Below are 21,326 nucleotides of genomic sequence, written 5' to 3' on the forward strand. Positions count from 1 at the left end.
TAAAAACAAATTCCTTTCCAATATATTATTCAATTATTGCAATTCGATGTTTGTTTTGAAGCTCTATTTATAGTAATTTAGTGGAGTAAATTTTATTTTATTTTACTTGGGAAGCTTACAGCTAAATTTACAATGTTACATACTAACTTAATATCTAAAAGCCATTAACAAGCTTCCACAGATTGTAAAAAAAACACACAAAATTTTACAATATGGTTCTAAAACTTTATGCAAATGGAAAAAAAATCCTTATAAATAAGAATATCTAAACAATAGAGGAAACGAAGTCTCTAACAAGTGCTTTTTAGCACCTTCAATGCTGCCAGCAAATAGGTCCAAATTCAAGTCATGACTAAGTTTACATTAGTGTCACATCCTGCGGGCCTAGCACGCGACTCTTTCTCGCCGCGACAAAGATCGTCTGTCTCTTTCAGTGCAGTACTGTGAGAGAGTGACGGGTGATATGTCGAGCCGAGAAAGAGTCGCGCGCTTACGGTGCTAAGCCCGCTGGACACTCTATACAAAAATTTCGTTAAAACCGTGTGACGTCTACGAGTTAGTGGGAGCAAGACAGATAGTCCACCTCTCCCTTTCACTCCTTAGCGATTTACGGCGAGCGTACCGTTCTATACGTAGTATTATTATTTAATCTATGGCAAAGTACGGTCACGAGCATCAATACGCATATATTTTGGTACCATGTGATTTTTTTGAAAAATTGCACTGTAAGGTTGGTATTAATAAACAAATCTCAGCTGAGACTGCTCTCAAGATCATGCTCAAGTCTCTGTTTTTATATGACAACTGTCACATGGACATGATCTTGAGGGCAGTCTCGAAGCTGAGATTAATTTATTAATACCACCTTAAGTCTCACTAAAAGTCAAATACTTATGTTAGAGAGACAGAGTCCTAAAGTGGGTACATTAAATTGCTCATGACTGTACCAATTACTACTGTCTTAACAAATAATTATGATACTTAGAATAAATATTAGTGACAATGTTTACGACTTAGAAACGATGGATGGATAGTACCTACATTCGAGTAAGTATACGTATACTATTCCGTCGTAGTATATTTTATGGAAGGAGGAAGGGAAGGCCTTTGCCCAGCAGTGGGATCTTGTAGGCTAGATAAGATTAGATTAGTATATTTTTCCGTCGCAATAGTATGTAACTGAAAATAATTAAAATAAACACTAAAATTCTCATGAATTTTCCGACAGGAAAATCCCCCTGATATCAACTCAGAATCATGGTCTGAATCATCCCTCAAAGTTTTCGTTACGATGTCACTAACCCCCATACCTACTTGTATGGCTACCTGTACATATTTGTAAGGGATGTAAGTGATATCGTAACAAATACTGAGAGGAATGATTAATTTCATTATTCTGAGTTAATATCGACTGAAATTTTCTATCGCAAAAGTGTAGAATTGAAAATAATTTAAAAAAAATACTTAATAAAAATATAATTAAGTTTGCGACGGAAAATTCCACTTGATATTAACTCAGAATCATGGTCTGAATCATCCCCCTCAGTATTCGTTACGATGTTACTAACACTTTGTATAATGAAATTACAATAGTTCAATGTCTATGTTTCATAATAGTCGTCAACAGAATATAGCTCCATATCCAACATAGAGTTTTTTAGACGGTGACCGAATGATACGTCATATTCCTCATTTTTAATATTAGTGGTCAGACCGATATCGCGCGGGTTCTATGTGACGGGTGTGGTACGTCGAGGAACTACATAACAGTTCTCTTTGACCTATGGTAAGTGACGATGACACCTACGCTGGAAAACGCTTAGGTAAGACTACATTTTAGAGTGAGTAAGCAGATAAATCGGCAAGTCGAGAGCTATGGACAGCAGATAAGGCAAGTCAAAGAATGATCAACGTTTTGGTGGGACTGAAGTAGTCTACATTTGAAGTTTATGTATTTGGTGTAGGTTTATTATAGCTACAAATTTCACCCTGGAGTATATTAATCAATAACGGCCTCCGTGGTCCAGTGGTTGAGCGTTGGGCTCACGATCCGGATGTCCCGGGTTCGAATCCCGGTGGGGACATATCATAAAAATGACTTTGTGATCCCTAGTTTGGTAAGGACAATACAGGCTGATCACCCGATTGTCCAAAAAGTAAGATGATCCGTGCTTCGGAAGGCACGTTAAGCCGTTGGTCCCGGTTACTACTTACTGATGTAAGTAAGTAGTCGTAACATGAGCCATGTCGGGGGCCTTTGGCGGCTCAATAATAATCCTGACACCAGGGTTGATGAAGTTGGAAATTCACCTCACAACCCACACGATAGAAGAAGATTAATCAAATAGTCTCTCAGATGCAAAATGTTGTAGGCAACATCAGTCAATAAGTTGACACTTGACGCGTTTATTTATTTTTCTTTGACAATCTTTGGTGTTCCTATTTCAGAGGATCAGCAAAAATTCCAAGGGTCGAATTCTACTGGCTCATTTGGACTTTGAGTTTCTATACGTTGCACGCGAGTGTTATGGCTACAGGTAAGTGAATTTTAACTATTATTTTGTAATATTCTTCTTATAGTGTTGGTTGTGAGGTGGAATACCAACCTCATCAACCCTGGTGTCAGGGCTATTATTGAGCCGCCTAAAGGCCTCTGACATGACTCATGAAACGAATACTTACATCAGTAAGTAGTGACCGGGACCAAGGGTTTTACGTGCCTTCCGGAGCACGGCTCATTTTACTTTCGGACAATTAGGTGATCTACCCGTCCTAACCAAACTAGGGACCACAAAGTGATTTTTGCGACATTTCCCCACCGGGTTTCATTCAGATCAGACGAAAAGAAGAGAATAATATGCGTTAAACTTGCTTATCGTGGGTATCTTCTTCTTCTATCGTGTGGGCTGTGAGGTGGATTACCAACTTCATCAACTCTGATGTCAGGGTTACTATTGCGCTGCCAATGGCCCCTGACATGACCCATCATGACTCATGATGGGTATTATTATCAGCGATGGGCTGATCGAATTCTGATGTTGAGGCTCTGCCCACTCCATTAGGGATTAATAGCGTGTCTTGTAAGTATGTAAGAATAACATTTCGTTAGTCATGTTTAGTTATGTCATTAAAAATTTTAGTACGATCTACTTTGAACCGGCGTGCGTACGAAACAATTGATGAATGTGGAGGAAGCAAGAGAAGTGTTTCAGGATCGAAGCAAAATTTAATTAAATTCCACGTCTCTGCTTAACCCGGTGAGGAATAGGCGTGAATATTGTGTGTTTGTTTAGTCACTGCGTAGGCAAGTGTCGAATAGATCATACTTTGTCATCGTATTTTGTATAAATAAAACAATGTTAGATAAGCGTGGCAGCGAATTGCGCAGTAGGGTAAATAGCTGACTGACTAGAATGTCAGGGGTTTCCCCTTTACAAAGAAACTTATCGTATGGTGAAAATCTCGTAAAAACTTTTTTACATAATAAACATAAATATTGAAGACATTATTGAAGACTATAGAGAACCGGAGAGGAAATATGATTGGCCACCTGATACGACACGATTCATTTATAACAAACATTATAGAAGGAAAAATTGAAGGGAAGAGAGGAAGGGGTAGACCTAGGATAACATTTATGAAACAAATAAAAGAGAAGGTGCAGGTCGTGTCGTATCGGGAGGTGAAGGTTTTGGCGGGAAGAAGAGAGGAATGGCGGTTATTCCACCGACAAGAGCGCGGCTCTTAAATAGAGAGAGAAACATAAATAGCCTATATATGTCCCACTGCTGGGCACAGGCCTCCCCTTAATCAACCGGAGGGGGTATGGAGCATAAACCACCACGCTGCTTCACTGTGGGTTGGCGGAGGTACGTTTACGGCTAATAGCCGGGACCAACGGCTTAACGTGCCCTCCGAAGCACGGAATCAACTTATTTTTTCAGACAATCAGGTGATTCAAGCCTGTAATGTCCTTACCAATCCTTAATGCCCTTAAAAAAGGACAGTATCAATGTGATTTCGACAATGTCTCCATCGGGAATCGAACCCGGACCTCCAGATCGTGAGAACGCTCTAACCACTAGACCACGGAGGCTGTTGCACTGCATTGCTGAAGTAATTTTTAATAAATCATATTTTGATACGATTTTCTTCAACAGAACCTTCATTTCATATAATTAATTTCATTCTACGTGAAATCGAGGAACTTTCCAGACTACGTTCATCAAAAACAATATAGATGGCGCTGTACAGATTTTCCGTCGTTCAACCTTCTAATTTCATGGATAACTGACATATGCATCTTTTATCTTTGTTTTTAGGTATAAATGATGACCCTTTTTATTACACCAAGGTACAACTACAACTTCCTCCCATTATTATTCTGATCAAAATAAAGAGAAGCAATATAGGTAGCAACAACATTCTATAGGTACATAATGTGATCCAAATATCAAGCAACAATCCTTCATAATTAAGAATATGTAATTAAACTTGATCCCAAGACCCTTGCGCCGTAGGGCTAGACAGGAGACAGGGATCTTTGCTTTAATCTTTTACCTATTATTTCTTTTCATTATCGATGTATAAACGCTATAAGCATCGTAATCTTTTTCTTATCGTGTGGGTAGTAAGGTCGATTATCAAACCATTGTAATAGTTGTTAAGTATTTTGCAATTTCTTTTAAGCAACAAAAGGTGCATACTCATTTAGTTATAAGAGCGCCCGCGAAATTATTTTTTTAAGAAAAATTGTACCTTTTTTGGAATAAATAAATAATAATAATAATTCATTGCATCTTCCATACATTATAAAGTATTTTTATATGTACATTATAAAGTATTGTATATTATGATGGCAATAAATAAATAAATAATTGTTATCAAAATAAATGGCGCCTCGGTGGATTTTGGCGTTAAAGTATTTCTTATTGGTATTATTTTGTGCATAATTATAATGTTTTTTTTTATATTACAGCTATACACATCGTTGCACAATTCATCTCAACGATAATTTAGATCGTCAATATGATTGGAGGTATGAAACACTTTTTTATTTGTGATTATTGGATTCGTTCTTTCTATGTCATTCTACACATACATTGTCTTCCAGCAGTATTAAAAAAAAAAACAAACTCAATTCCAAAGTTAAATTGTAAGTTTTCATAGCCAATTCTTTGACTTCTTGATTAAACACAACGTCCGCCTGTTCTTTAATTTGTTCCGTCATGGTTTTCTTGTAGATATTATGCTTAATATATATTTTTTTTAATTTTCAGTTTACTCAAGACTGGCCCTCGCTGTGTTATCGGCAGTGACGCTTGCTGACAGCTACTGCCCACCGGACAGGATACACGGCATCGGTTTGTGCGCCTTCCGAATCCACTGCACTGGTACCATCCGCGGCGTCAGTCTCCCCGACGAATGCAGAGGGTCCATCAACCATCCCGTCACCGTCGACTTGACCCTCACTGAAGGTATCGAGAGATTTGACAACCACATATCAGACACCGAGTTCCTCAACGTAGTCACCACCTTCCGAGCGTCAGCTGTCTGGCAGCGAACCGCCTTATCCTTCCTAACGTACATGACCAGATTGAAAACTTTGGTATTAACCGAAAATCAGATTCAAAGAATCGAAGGGACCCCTTTCTTCAACCTTAAGTACTTACAATACCTGGATCTATCTCGCAATTCCTTAACTGACATTGAAGACCTGTTCCAATTTGAAACGCAACCAAATCGTTTGGAAAAGCTTTTCCTGTCTAATAATTCTATTGAAGAGATACCTGGTGATGCCTTTTCCGAACTCACCTCGTTAAAAGAACTCGATCTCTCACACAACCTTATATCGAATTTCGATGAAGAACCTTTCTTTAATCTGACCAGTCTTGAAATTTTACGATTGAACAACAACAGAATCAAAGATTTAAATGGAGCGGTCAATAAGCTTGTTAACTTGAAACACTTGTATTTGAAGGGAAATCAAATACAAAATATCGATGACCCGTCCCTTAAAATTATATACCACTTGAGAACTTTTGATGTTTCTGGGAATCAACTGGAAAAGTTAAGACCGATTATGTTTTCAAGGCATTGGCAACATTTTGGAGGCGTCGTCAGAATAATACTTTCAGAGAATCACATTACTTCAGTCCCCAACGGCACCTCAAGTGAGGTCTCAGCTCGATTTACAAGAGAACTGTCGAAACACACAGTAGAAACCGAAGTATCTACAGAACTGGACCTTTCTAAGAATCTAATTAGTAACATTGAATACCATGCCTTTCAATCTATAGTCCGCCTAATCAATTTAGACTTATCCCAAAATAAACTTACCGATTTCATTATCCACGCCGGGGATTTAAGGGATGTGAAGTATCTTAATTTGAGCTTCAATCACTTAACCTATTTGTACTTTGAAAGCTTCTCGTTAATGGCGAATTTGCAAAATTTGGATTTATCTCATAACAGGTTAGACTATATTGCCGATGAGACATTTACAAAAAATTACAATCTGAAGTATGTAAATATGACACATAATGGAATAGCGGTGTTGAAGAGATTGGGAATATCCATGTTCCATTCTGATGGTGGAGTTTTGGACCTGTCCAACAATGGTCTCTCAAGACTCGGCATACCTATTGGGGAAGGCTTACGTTTGACAATACTAGTTTTGAACTCCAACAGCATAGTTGACGCAGAATTTATCAACCTTGTGTACCAAAATGACCTTAAGACATTGGAAATGAGAAAGAACTATATTCAGAAGCTAAACGAGACGTCTCTCCGTTTGCCTTTGAGTCTCACGTCTTTGGACTTAAGCTACAACGAGATTGAGGTAATTGGCCCGTCAACATTTCACCGCGTTGCTCATCTCACCTCTCTTTATTTGGGGCACAACAAACTGACTAACATACAATATGGAGTATTCTATGGTCTGACATCGCTAAACAACTTGGATCTTTCGTTTAACAACATAAAATATCTAGACTCTAAAATTCTAATGGACTTGAAGTCGCTCTCAGTTTTGTCTTTAAGATCAAATGGGCTTTATTTGTTGGATTATAAGGGGTGGTTAGGACACAAATACGATTTGAAGGTATATCTGGAAGACAATAGTTTCAGTTGCAATTGGTTAAGCGAAGCGTTGAGAGATTTTAACAATGGCTACTCGAAAATGCGGCCTACAGTTCGTCAGTTTCGACCGGCTTCGTCCAATCATTCTCTTGAAGGCATACCGTGTGTCCAAGAAAGTGAAAATCAAGTCGACTTAAGCTCCAGCTATGTATTGGCTGACGAAAGACTTCTAGTTACGAATCAAAAGATACTAGAAGCAGTTAAGGAACAGACTTACTTCCTAAGGTCTTTTATGAATCAATTTAACGTTAACGGCAACCGTTTTGTAACGTTACGTAAGTTAATGAAACGAAGTAATATTTAAGCTTTATTTGAAACTTGTGTACCTATATAAGTATTTGTTTTATTTTTAGGTTTGGTTTAAAGTTTATTTGTGTCAGACTAAGTGTCAAAGTAAAAGTGTTTGTGTGAGTACATAATCATTAAATATTTTAGTTTATGAGTACACTAAGTCACACCACGGACACTATGCAAAAATCTCATTTTTATCTAGTGTCCCTTAACGCGTAGTGCAAGCGAGACCCAGTCCATGTGCTCACTCCCTTATTCCTTAGCGGTTTACGGCAGAATGAGGTTTTTTTATGAAGTCTCAAAAAGGTGTGACTTAGCTTAAGCGGTAATTACACTATCCAACCCTCTCATACCGATGCGTCAAGGTCACATCAAGATCGGGAAAATCGACGCTATTGGACTAGCTCTAGATCGTTATTACCATGGTTACGCCCCACCAATTTGCTATTAGACTACACGATCCTGATCAACGCACGCGTAACCTTGACGCTCGGGCAGGATGGATTGGCAAATGTAATAACCATTTTATAATTTTTGAGTCATATTGGTATTCATATAATTATTGCGTGTTGTACATGCGTGTCCTTATGTATACAAGGTGTTAGTGACATCGTAACGAATACTGAGGGGGATGATTCAGACCACGATGGTGAGTTAATATCAAGTGGAATTTTTCGTCGCAAAATTCATGATTTTCTGTGTCTTTTTATAAATTATTTTCAATTGTATACTTTTGCAATTGCGATATTGCGGTATTCCGAGGGGGGTGATTGAGCTCATTATTCTGAGTGAGTGAGTGAGGTAAGGAATACCTTACGATATCACTTACACCCCGTACAAGTACATACAGGTAGCCACACCAGTGCGTATGCGTGTTAGTGATAACAAATACTGAGAGGGATGATTCATACCATGATTCTGAATTGATATCAAGCGGAATTTGCTGTCGGAATATTCATGAAAATTTTAGTGTATTTTTCAATTATTTCCAGTTCCATACTTTTGCGACGGAAAATTCCACTTGATAACTGCTCAGAATCATGGTCTGAATCATCCCTTAAAGTTTTCGTTACGACGTCACTAACATCCTGTATACCATTAAACAAAACACCATTTATATAATGTTTTAGTTCGCTCTGAAAATAGTGCGTTCAAGTAAATATTTAGTAAAAGAAAGAGATAGATAATAAATACTTTCTTTCTTTCTTTCTTTCTGTCACACTAAATATCATAATTTTTTTATTGTTTCGATATCGCACGAATTGCGATGCCTTGGGAGGAATGTCGCTCACATTTTGTAATCGTTGTTGTACAGTCATGAGCAATATAATGTACCCACTTTAGGACTCTGTCGCACTAACATATTTGACATTTAGTGAGACTTACAGTTCAATTTGTTAAAAAAGTTAATGTGACATGGTACCAAAGTGTATACATATTAATGCTCGTGACCGTACTATCCAAGTAATATTTTAATACAATATTATGAAGTTTATCTTTAATAAAAAATGTTATTAACAACCTACTTATGAAAAATAAAAGATGAAAGTTTTACCTGTGTTTTTTTTTTACCTATAAGAATTTAATTTCCGTAACCAAGGGGTTAAAAAATAAATAATTGCTATTTGACATTTTGGTGGCAAATCTTCTATCGTGTGGGTTGTGAGGTGGATGACCAACCTCATCAACCCTGGTGTCAGGGTTATTATTGAGCCGCCAAAGGCCCCTGACATGGCTCACGTTCATCATCATAATCATCAACCCATTAACGTCCCCACTGCTGGGACGACACGATTCACGACACGATTCATTTATAACAAACATCATAGAAGGAAAAATTGAAGGGAAGAGAGGAAATGGTAGACCTAGGATAACATTTATGAAACAAATAAAAGAGAAGGTGCAGGTCGTGTCGTATCGGGAGGTGAAGGTTTTGGCGAGAAGAAGAGAGGAATGGCGATTACTCCACCGACAAGAGCGCAGCTCTTGAATAGAGAGAGAGAGATCTACTACCTACATTGCTTACAAAAACATAAACACTTAGGTACCTATAAACGATGATCCATATCGTATTGACATGGCGATAATATTGTAAGTAAATATGCTACTAATTAGGTTGTCAATAAAGTCTTAATTTGTTAGTTAGTAAAACATAGATGAAATAATTCATTGTAACTCTACACAGAGGACTCTGTGTGCGAATGCCGATAAACAATAGCACATCCTGTCAGCGATAAAATAGGCCAACACCGTGTTGATTGTTCTACAAAAGGGTTCCGTATGTGTAAATAAGATTATATTTGATAAGTGGTGCTAATTCCTCTAATTACCATGTAATTTTATTTTAAGCTATATCTGTCATTTTCTTATCCGCCGAAAAGGAAAGGGACGGGTAATCGACAAGCATAAAATTTATGGAACACACGTCAATTTTAAGCACAAATCTAAACCAACCGTCTAAAAATTTTACATCAGTCAATAACCCGACACAGTTAAGTAGACAGCACGTCAAACGGATTGCATACCAGTGACGTACCTTTTCGATTCGCCCGGGTTATTCATTCATTTACTCATTCTTCCTAAAATTAAGAGCTGTGAATTATCCGTCCCTTTCCTTTTCGACGGATATGAAAATGACGGATATAACTTAAAATAAAATTAGGCGGTGTCTGCAGGAATCGGGGCCATTATCATTTAATTTTTTTTGAAGTGACTAATTGTTTATTTGCCGCAGATGGCATTAACTACTTGGCCGGACAAAGGGAGAGCGCTGAAGGCTCTCACCCGGTACAACGTTTAAGACAACAGGTCTGAGGGTGCCTAGTTGGGCGCGAGCCTTGGCTCAGGGCGTCGTCTGTGAGGAAAAATATTTGGAAGAATTATTCGACCCTAGTGGGTCGATAGCGATAATCGCTGATTGAGGGAGTATCAATTACATGCAATTAGGTTGTTGCATTCAAATACATACATAAGTTCACGCATTGTGATTCCCAACGGTATGCGCAGAGCCACGAGTAACCTGAAGAAGGCACATTAGAGAAAGAAGAGAGAAATTCGTGATGGCTGTGTTCGAAGGGTGCGTGTCTTAAAATTACTTTATCACGGGTTCGAATCTCGATTCGGACTCTAAACAACTGAATTCCACTTTAACAGTGGAAAGGAAGGAGAGGAAGGGGTAGACCTAGGATAACATTTATGAAACAAATAAAAGCGAAGGTGCAGGTCGTGTCGTATCGGGAGGTGAAGGTTTTGGCGGGAAAAAGAGAGGAATGGCGATTACTCCACCGACAAGAGCGCAGCTCTTAAAGAGAGAGAGTGGAAAGGCTAAACTATAAACTTTAAAATATAGTCTGTGTCACGAAAAAAGTCCCGCTGCTGCGGCGCTACTGTCGCAAATTATTATGACTCGTCAATTAAATCAACTACGTCATCATCATCATCATCAGCCTATTAACGTCCCCACTGCTGGGGCACGGGCCTTCCCTATGTATGGATAGGGAGATCGGGCCTTAAACCATCACGCGGGCCTAGTGCGGATTGATGGTTATTAACCACTGCTAATGCAGCCGGGACCAACGGCTTAACGTGCCTTCCGAAGCACGGAGGAGCTCGAGATGAAAACTTTTTTTTGTGGTCACCCATCCTATGACCGGCATTTGCGAATGTTGCTTAACTTTAGCAGTCGCAGACCGAGCGCTTTTACCGTTGCGCCACCGAGCTCCTCAACCACCCACTAACCAACTACGTATACATAAAATATTATTTATTTACTCATGGTTTGGTGTTGATCCCTAAAAGATGCCAAGTATGAACTTTTTGCTTCGTATCGAGTTGCGAGTACTGTAAGCGTGTTGTGTTGGACAATAATAAGAATAATACATTGAAAATAATTCTTAATTCTTCAGAACAACAGCTGCACTAACTTTACCTCAAGCGGGTAAGAGAAAGTAGCACTAAATACCTTAATAACTTTTCTATTAATAAAAGGACGACGTGTCATAACGTCTCCCTCATTCGAAGCGTCTTAGTGAGTTAATATTTTTGTTCTATGGAGACTTTCTCGAAATACGCGGGGTTAAGCCGGAATTCAGGTTTTTAAGTACGAATTTGGGTACCGCCTTGTACAACAGTGATTCAATCAATTTCGATTTTTGACAAAGATTTTTTTTAATTTTATTTCAAAACCCCGTGGAATTTTAAGTTAGAACTAATTGGTAATATTTTTAAAGATAATAATGTAATACAATAAATTACCTGTTGGAACCGGTTACCGGATGGGGGGTCTCATACAACATTCAACAACTTTAGTTTTACTTGACCCATATGTATGTAATATTGTTGGAACTGTACAATATTCGTATTATGTCTATGTGGGTTTCTAAATCTCGCAATCTCTAAATTTCGGAGGTATGTCGGTGATTACGTCATGTATGCTTATACGGGGTGTTAATGACATCGTAACGAATACTGAGGGGGATGATTCTGAGTTAATATCAAGTGGAATTTTCCGTCGCAAAAGCATGGAACTAAAAATAATTAAACAAAAACCATTCATATTTATTCCTATTCCTGCTGAAGTAGATAGGAACCACGAAATTCCACTTAGACTACGATCCTGATACGTCGTTTTCGTTTCTTTCACTCTCATTCAAATCTTCAAGCAAACTCGCCGCGTTATAAAGAGACAGAGTTCTCTGGACATGGCGTTTTTGGTGATGAATAAAATCATTCACCTATTTACCTATCTTACATAAAACAATCAGTCTAACAGAAAGCTTAGTGAGGCGTGGGTACTAAGTTCATCATGCGATGGAATCTGACAACCTCAATTGGGATAGTCGTGAGCTTATGACAATGTTATGTTGATAAAACAATTATCCTAATGGTTTCTTATCCTTCTTATCCTAACTGTTTCTTCTTGGTCGCGACCCCCGCTCCGGATCATACCTGGTTCAGCACATCTCGCTGGCCATCCAACGCGGCAACGCGGCCAACTTGATGGGTACATTTGGGCCGGGTATGCTCCGGGGCGGGCTATTTGACTAACTTTAAGTGTAATTAATATCTAGTTTTTAAGCAATGACATGTGTTTTTGTAACACTTATTTATTTATGACAATAAATGATTAGGTATTACATTATCCTAATTTATTTATTTCAGATTCCATCTAGTTGCGAGAATGATCTAAAATGGAACCTAAATTTTGTAAGTATACTGTAAATAATAAGAAATAATTATGTGATAATCATAAATAGAAAATTGCAATTGATTGAGAATTGTCATTTTTGGATCGTAAATGATTATCACGTGCTCAGCGGTGAAGGAAAACATCGTGAGGAAACCCACATTTCCGAGAAATAAATTTTCGGAGGTATGTGACCTAACCTGTATTGGGCCGGTTTTTCCATTGCGGGTTGGAATGTCAGACAGACAGTCGCTTATGTAAAAAACAATTAAGACTTGTCAAATCTTCAGCTCAGGGGATGATGATAAATAGAAAATTGCGAGAAACTCCCGTCCGAGTCAGAAATTTTGCGATTTAATTTTCTCTTTGTGACTTTGCACGGGTGAGTGCTAAAAAAAAATCATTTGGGATAACGTCTATACAAGGTGCTAGTGACGTCGTAACGAAAACTTTGAGGGATGTTTCAGGCCACATAGTTCAGAGTTGATATAAAGTGGAATTTTCCGTCGCAAAAGTATGGAACGGAATATTCCTATACAGCATGGTTTCCAAAACGTTTCTTGCTTATTGATGAGTACAAATATCTACAGGGTGCTAGTGATATCGTAACGAATACTGAGGGGGATGATGCAGACCATGATTCTGAGTTAATATTAAGTAGAATTTTCCGTCGTAAAATTCATGTATTTTTTTTAATATCTTTACTTCTATACTTTTGCGATGGAAAATTCCACTTTATATTAACTTAGAATATTGAGCTGAATAAAACCCCTCAGTATTTGTTACGATGTCACTTACACCCCGTACAAGTACGTACATACAGGTAGTCATAGAAGTAGATAGGGTGTTAGTGAGGGGGATGATTCTGACCATGATTCTGTGTTGATATCAAGTAGATTTTCCTGTTGGAAAGTTCATGAAAATGTTAGTGTTTTTTTTTTAATTATTGTCTGCTCTATATTTTTGCGATGGATAATTCCACTTGATATCAACTCAGAATGCTAACCTGAATCATCCCTCAAAGTTTTCGTTACAATGTCACTAACACCCCGAATAAAAGTAAATGCGCAATATCAACAATGGCAAATAGCAAAATTGCTTTTATAAATGAATATCTTTAATGTGGCCGTTTTAACCCACCTGGTGTAGGTACGGCCCGTACCCTGTTTCATCTTCACCATCTCCTATGTCATAGAATGTATATGTATTCATACGTACGCATATAATAACTGTCTCAGTAAGATAATTATAGCCGTCAAATACTTATATCACTAGAGATATTGTTACTGAGACTGCATCCTTGAGACTAATATTTGTGTGTTTCAGATAAGCTGTTATTAAATTGTCTTCTTATCGTTGGCGTATACTCCTGGCCCATCCATTTTAATGATGGGTGTCAATATGAAGAGAAACCGTGCAAATATGAAGTCTACTGCAACAAATTTGTTGACATCAGTTTCTATCAAACGTTTAGACATTACAATCCTTGTTCTACAACCTTATCTTATAGAGGCAACAGTTTCGACCCCATATACCTCGTGATGAAGAATTACATCACTGAAACACACCCAGATGGAACTGTCAATTTACTTATGTCAGACAAGGAGGGTTCTGCCAACATAGTATACTCTCTTGATTTCAGTGGTAATGATTATTATTCAGTACCTCCTTTATATTCTATGGCCAGTCTTCACATCTTAAATTTTTCTTATAATTCGATCACAGAAGCAAAGCTATCCAATGGTTATGAACTCGAGTCTCTGGAAGTTCTAGATTATTCTAACAATGCTGTAAGTTCAATCGTCGTTGACAATAACCAGCATCCGTATAACAATTTGAGAAATTTAAATCTCTCTAACAACTATTTGGTTGCGTTTCAAGATCTAGCATTTGACTCACTTACTGAATTAGAACATTTGGATTTGTCTTTCAACTTCATCGATTCATTAAATATATTAACGTTCGAAGGATTAAAAAATTTGAAGGTCCTGAATATGAGACATAACAGATTGTCTGAATTAGATTCATCGTTATTAAGGTTCAGAAAGTTAACGGAATTATACCTCAGTGAAAACAAAATTAACACTGTAAAATTAAATGATTTCGAAAAATTGAGTGAATTAAAAATTTTAGATTTAAGTTCAAATAATATAATCAATATTGAAAAAAATGCCTTTAACAGAATGATCCATTTAAAATATTTGAATTTGAGAGATAATCTTCTGGCATATGTTGAAAAGGAAACATTTACAAATCTTACCTCCTTGACGAAGATAGACTTAACCAAGAATAATTTCAAATATCTACCCAAAGACTTATTTAAAGATAAACAAGTATGCGATTTTTTTATAAATGACAACAAATTAGAAGGATCTATTACAAAAGGAATGTTTGAAGGTTTAAGCCAGGTAAAAGAACTAGATTTAAGTCATCAAAGATTGACATCTATAGAAGATTTTGCATTTTACGGCCTTGAAAACTTAAACACGCTCTCATTGAACAATAATAGCTTACAAACTTTGTCTAAGCAATCATTCAATACTTTACGATCATTGGAAATGTTAGATCTGTCACAAAACCTGTTGATGAGCATAGAATTTGATACAGTGGATCTTATAAGTCTTAGATCTTTGCTTCTGAGTAATAATCAGCTCTTTGAAGTGAAACATAAATACTTCAATGGTTTACATGCCCTGCAATTTTTGGACATGTCCAATAATAATGTATCGAAATTGGAAAGCAATTCATTTACAGCTCTACATGATCTAATAAATTTACAAATATCTAGTAATCCAATCAGTGGGACAATCGAAGAGGGTACATTTGAAGGGCTTAGTTCTTTACCAGTACTAGATATTTCTAATACTTTATTGACAGCTATTAAAAATGGTTCATTTAACGGCATGACGCAACTAAAAGAACTTAACATATCTCACAGTAATATTTCAAAAATACAATTTAATTCGTTTTCTGGAACCGGACTAATTGAAATTCTGGATCTTTCTTTCAATAAACTTGCAGAATTTTTCGTCAATACCACAGATTTAATTAACGTAGGTCGTTTAATATTAAACAATAATCTGTTAACTAATATATCGCCTAATACTTTTAAAGGTTTACCACGACTTACAAAAATGGTTCTGTCTCATAACTATATTAATAATATTGACAAAGATGCATTAGTAGAGCAGAAAGACATTAGATTTCTAGATTTATCCTATAATTTGAACTTAAAATTAGACGTCTCACAGTTTGAAAAACTGCAAAATCTACGTTCTCTATCACTGTCTGCGATCCAAACAAATATAACATTTGCACAAGTAAAAGGCATTAGATTATCTATTTTGGAGATGTCCTATTCGGGAATTTCTAACATAACTTATTTGGAACTTGGAAAATTACAAAACCTAAATACTTTAGTTTTAAGCCACAACAATATAACTAAAGTGGAAGTTGGGGCATATAATGGAAATAATGATTTGAGACAACTCGATTTAAGTTTCAATAAGCTTACATTTATTCAGCCCGGTGCGTTCAAATACAATTCACTATTGCAAACCCTCAATATATCTCACAACTTATTAACTTCTATAGGATATGGAATTTTTAGAGGTTTATTATATTTGGAAACATTAGATATGTCCTATAATCAAATAGGTGACTTAAAAAGTGAAAGGTTTTATGAAATACGGAGTCTTAGCGTGTTGATTGTAGACTATAATAGAATAGAAACTGTGAATCTGGACGAATTTGCCGGAATAAATTTATCAAAACTTAGCATAGGTGATAATCCTTTACCCTGCGAAATGCTTGTCAATTTAAAGAAAACTAGCCTTCCCTTTGCTATAACAGCTATTCGCTTGGATGAACACAGCGATGAAAACATAGACGGCGTAACGTGTAATATGAATCACTTTATTCCTTATGAGAAATCAGCGAGTGAAAAAATAGGTAACGAGGGAATCCTTCTTGACATTCGGAACATCTTATACAATATCACATCTTTCAAATCTAAAGAGTCGATTGTGTTTGCGTCAAACAATGATTCTAAATACCTTTCAAACATAAATACCCAAATTGAAAAATTGGATACTCATTTGAATTTCACTAGTAGTAATACTAATTTGTTCCTACAAAACATATCTGCAGCGCTTGTTAATGAAACCAAGAATGCAAATGTGTTGTTAGATAAAATATTCAAAACTTTGAATACGCGTAATGCCGTTATTCGACCTCAAATTATACCCGTGCCTAAAGAAAATGCTACTGTTGAAAATCTATTACCCTACATAAATAAAGTCAAACAGGAATTGGAAGATACAATTTTAGTTGAAAAACAAAATATTCTTAACGAAGTGGACAGTAAATTATCAATTATAAATTCTGCTAAAGAGACAGTGACCATTCCATCCCAACAAGCGTTTTCCAGCACAGATCATTCAGACTCTAAATCATTTATATTTATTGAAATATGTGTAGGTTTGATTCTTGTCATTCTAATATTGTTTATTTTATATAAATTCTACAACTCCGGAATGTTTGTACCGAGTAGATTCTCAAACAGCACAAGGCACTTACCGGATGCTATGGAGAATTCAGCATTGTAGATGAAAGAAACACAATAAGTATAAGTCTAATGTAGAAAATGAAACGTTCAAAATCGGTCTTAGAAGACGATATTGATTTTTGGACACACAGAAGCGATTGGAGAGAACATGCATTTAAGACTGCTAGAGATGAAAATATATAAGGAGGTCATTTCCAAGTGGAAGCGCAAAAGCTAAAACTAATAATAGTAATACCAAACGAAATCTTAGTACTGACATAAATGAGTAAAGTTACTGATCTACAAAATCATTATTATTGAAAATTGGTAATAGAAGGTGCAATAATTACTTATTTATTATGTGTACTCTATGTTACCAGTAGGTACTTAGTTTAAATGATTTGACATCATCTACATTAGGGGCCGCCCATTAGTCATGTGATGTTTTTTTTGGCATTTTCAACCCCCCCCCTTCCCCTTGCCACGGGGGGAGGGGGGGGGGTTGAACGTCGGGCCCTAGACGTTCTTTAAAAAAATAAAAATAAACATAAAATATTGGTATACAATTGAGTAATTTAGCTGCCTAATATCATTACTTATCTTTGACCTAGGAAACTACCCAATCTTCTTTCTTCTATTGTGTGGGTTGTGAGGTTGAGTACCAACGTCATCAACCCTGGTGTCGGGGTCACTATTGAGCCGGCATATGCCCCTAAAATGGCTCAATCAATCAATCAATCAATAATACTTTATTGCACAACAACATATACAAAGGACATAAACAAACGAATAAAACATAAGCACAATAGGCTCATATAACGACTACTTACTTACATCAGTAAATAGTAACCGGGACCAACGGCTTAACGTGCCTTCCGAAGCATGGATCATTTTACTTTCAGACAATCTGATGATCAGCCAGTAATGTCCTAACCAAACTAGGGACCACAAAGTAATTTTTGTGATATGTCCCCATCGGGAATCGAACCCGGGACCTCCGGATCGTGAGCCCAGCATTCAACCACTGGACCACGGAGGTCGTACCCAATTGTAAAAGGTTTTGCCAAAAATTTCAGATACATCAGTTAGCGCGATTAGTGACGATTATATAATGCGTGCATTGCGCAATGGTTCGGGCTCCTCGCTCCTAATAAAAATCGTATAATGTTAATGTTACTAACACTACACTTAAGTTTTTGTGTACTACTAACGTAATATGGACTGTTATCTGAAATAAAAAAAAGAATTATTTCCTATGTTTGTCATTTCCATATCTCGGGGATAACGAGTCCCGTACTTTAACACGTTGACAGTCCCCATACAAAATGTTTTGACTTCCTTGTAAGTCCCGCATAGGTATTACTTCAATTTTTATATGTCATTTTAGTTTATTAAAATGTAAAGCTGAACATATATTTTTTAATAATATTTGAATATTTTAACTAAACCTTCAGTCACTTCAGCCTTCAAACAGGTGGGCAGTAGCATTCATCAAACATACTGTAATACAAACCTTTGCTAATTTACCCGGGATCCAAATGGAGCATCCGCCCTTAGGGCATCCCTGGTCGTTTCTTAGTGACCCATGTATGGGTCACGGACGTATGGAGCTAGTCCGCCATGACCCGTATATGGATCACTGGACTGTCAACGTGTTAAGAAGGCGTGTGTGGCGCGGAAGCCCCTTAAGACAATTTAATATAGAGAATGTATCTAGTGTGACACCAACCGGCGATTATTCGTGTACGCACTATGAGAGTGCACCAGTTCATGTAGGACTACTGCATAATTTATGGTAACAAAGGGAACAGGGCTATTGGGTTGGGACCTTTTTGGGTTAGTGGACCGCATACTGGGTCTATGGGGGACTATGGCGCCTGCTCGACCTATTATTATTATCAGGTCATTTTGCAATAGTTAAATCGTTTTACAAGTTGGTTTTAATAAAAATAAAATTGTGTTTTATTGTTTATTTTATTTTAATTGTATTTTATGGATTTTAAATCGAGGAGCTCGGTGGCGCAGCGGTAAACGCGCTCGGTCTGCGATTGTTGAAGTTAAGCAACTTTCGCAAAGGCCGGTCATAGGATGGGTGACCACAAAAAAAAAGTTTTCATCTCGAGCTTCTCCGTGCTTCGGAAGGCACGTTAAGCCGTTGGTCCCGGCTGCATTAGCAGTCGTTAATAACCATCAATCCGCACTGGGCCCGCGTGATGGTTTAAGGCCCGATCTCCCTATCCATCCATAGGGAAGGCCTGTGCCCCTGCAGTGGGGACGTTAATGGGCTGATGATGATGATTCATTCCTATTCCTATTGAAGTAGACAGGAACCACGAAATTCCACTTAGACTACGATCCTGATACGTCGTTTTCGTTTCTTTCACTCTCCAGCAGTGGGGACGTTATCAGCTGATGATGATGGATTTTAAATGATGATCTGTCAGAAACAATGTGGTTGTGTCTGTGTGTTTAAATGGTGTGTGTGTGTATAAATAAATAAGCTCACGACCATTAATAATCCCAATTTGGCCAGTCACCGGTACACCTATCGCAAGACGAACTGAGAACCCCACTGAGGGGAGGCCTGTATCCAGCAATGGGACGTATATAGGTTCTTGATGTTTTATAAACTTATAGGTACAATAACGGCCTTCGCGGTCCAGTGGTAGAACGTTATGCTTACGATCCGGAGGTCCCGGGTTCGAATCCCGGTGGGGAAATATCACAAAAAATACTCTGTGATCCCTGCTTCGAAAGGCACGTTAAGCCGTTGGTCCCGGTTACTATTTACTGATGTAAGTGAGTAATCGTTACGTGAGCCATGTCAGGGGCCTTTGGCGGTTCAATCATAACCCTGACACCAGGGTTGATGAGGATGGTATTCCACCTAACAACCCACACGATAAGAAGAAGATTTTTAAAATAATTATCTTTATTTTTATTTTATGTTAGTTTATTTGGGAAACCAACAGTTTTGTTTTATAAAAGATTTAAATAAATACAAATAAGTAGCATAACAACAAAATCATCAATGTTTCTGTACTAGTGTTTTGTGTGCTCAATAAAGAATTATTATTATTAAAACAAGCCTAAAGCAATGATTGCGAAATTGTTTTCGAATTTATGTTTGGATCATAAACGATTATCACGTGCTCAACGGTGAATGAAAACATCGTGAGGAAACCCACATTCCCGAGAAATGCATTTTCGGAGGTATGTGACCTAAACTGTATTGGGCTGGCTTTTCCTTCGCGGGTTGGAAGGTCAGACAGGCAGTCGCTTCTCTAAAAAACCGGACCTGTCAAATCTTCAGGTTAGTGGGTATCAATATTGTTAATGTTCCATTAGTTAAGTACTTAAATACTTACATTATTATAATTTTAGTTTAAGTAAACTGTGGTGCTAATTCCTGTAAATACCGTCTAATTTTATTTTAGGTTTTCTTATCCGCCGAAAAGGAAAGGGACGGGTAATCGACAAGCATAAAATTTATGGAACACACGTCAATTTTAAGCACAAATCTAAAACAACCGTCTAAAAATTCGCCCGGGTTATTCATTTATTTACTCATTCTTCCTAAAATTAAGAGCTGTCAATCATCCGTCCCTTTCCTTTTCGGCGGATAAGAAAATGACAGGTATAACTTAAAGTAAAATTAAGAGATGTCTGCAGGAATCGGGGCCTGTAGTAATTTTAAAGCGGAATGATCATCAGGACAAACCCCTTTGGGGTTTAACGGGGTGATTTATTGTTTTTACTTTATAAGTTTGTATAAGTTTAAAATATTTCATTTCATTTCATTTCATTTCATTTCATTTCATTTCATTTCATTTCATTTCATTTCATTTCATTTCATTTCATTTCATTTCATTTCATTTCATTTCATTTCATTTCATTTCATTTCATTTCATTTCATTTCATTTCATTTCATTTCATTTCATTTCATTTCATTTCATTTCATTTCATTTCATTTCATTTCATTTCATTTCATTTCATTTCATTTCATTTCATTTCATTTCATTTCATTTCATTTCATTTCATTTCATTTCATTTCATTTCATTTCAATAATAAAAAAAAAAATAAGTGACCTTGTGAAAAACGGGATAATGCTAGGAAGATGACGATTATTAGTAAAACAAGGGTCCCTTTCTACCACTGCTCAT

At 37.0% G+C, this 21,326-nt stretch overlaps 2 protein-coding genes across 4 annotated transcripts; both read left to right on the forward strand.

Moving 5' to 3' along the window:
- Positions 1-1,569: 1,569 nt before the first annotated feature.
- Positions 1,570-8,983, forward strand: LOC126374319 (insulin-like growth factor-binding protein complex acid labile subunit). 3 transcript variants are annotated; one of them, XM_050020879.1, is made up of 4 exons: positions 1,570-1,786; positions 2,449-2,537; positions 4,979-5,038; positions 5,280-8,983. In XM_050020879.1, exons 3-4 carry the CDS (start codon positions 5,029-5,031, stop codon positions 7,442-7,444), a joined length of 2,175 nt encoding a protein of 724 aa, XP_049876836.1. In that variant the 5' UTR covers positions 1,570-1,786; positions 2,449-2,537; positions 4,979-5,028; the 3' UTR covers positions 7,445-8,983. The 3 variants fall into 3 exon arrangements, with proteins under 3 accessions (XP_049876836.1, XP_049876838.1, XP_049876837.1); XM_050020881.1 differs by lacking the exon at positions 2,449-2,537; XM_050020880.1 differs by lacking the exons at positions 1,570-1,786; positions 2,449-2,537 and adding an exon at positions 3,129-3,257.
- Positions 8,984-11,220: 2,237 nt separating this feature from the next.
- Positions 11,221-18,413, forward strand: LOC126374299 (toll-like receptor 3). The gene is made up of 3 exons (XM_050020836.1): positions 11,221-11,368; positions 12,592-12,636; positions 13,943-18,413. The coding sequence occupies exons 2-3, from the start codon at positions 12,621-12,623 to the stop codon at positions 17,221-17,223; spliced, it is 3,297 nt and encodes a 1,098-aa protein (XP_049876793.1). The 5' UTR covers positions 11,221-11,368; positions 12,592-12,620; the 3' UTR covers positions 17,224-18,413.
- Positions 18,414-21,326: the final 2,913 nt, after the last annotated feature.

Source organism: Pectinophora gossypiella, chromosome 17 (assembly GCF_024362695.1).
Source record: "Pectinophora gossypiella chromosome 17, ilPecGoss1.1, whole genome shotgun sequence".
Lineage (NCBI taxonomy): Eukaryota > Metazoa > Arthropoda > Insecta > Lepidoptera > Gelechiidae > Pectinophora > Pectinophora gossypiella.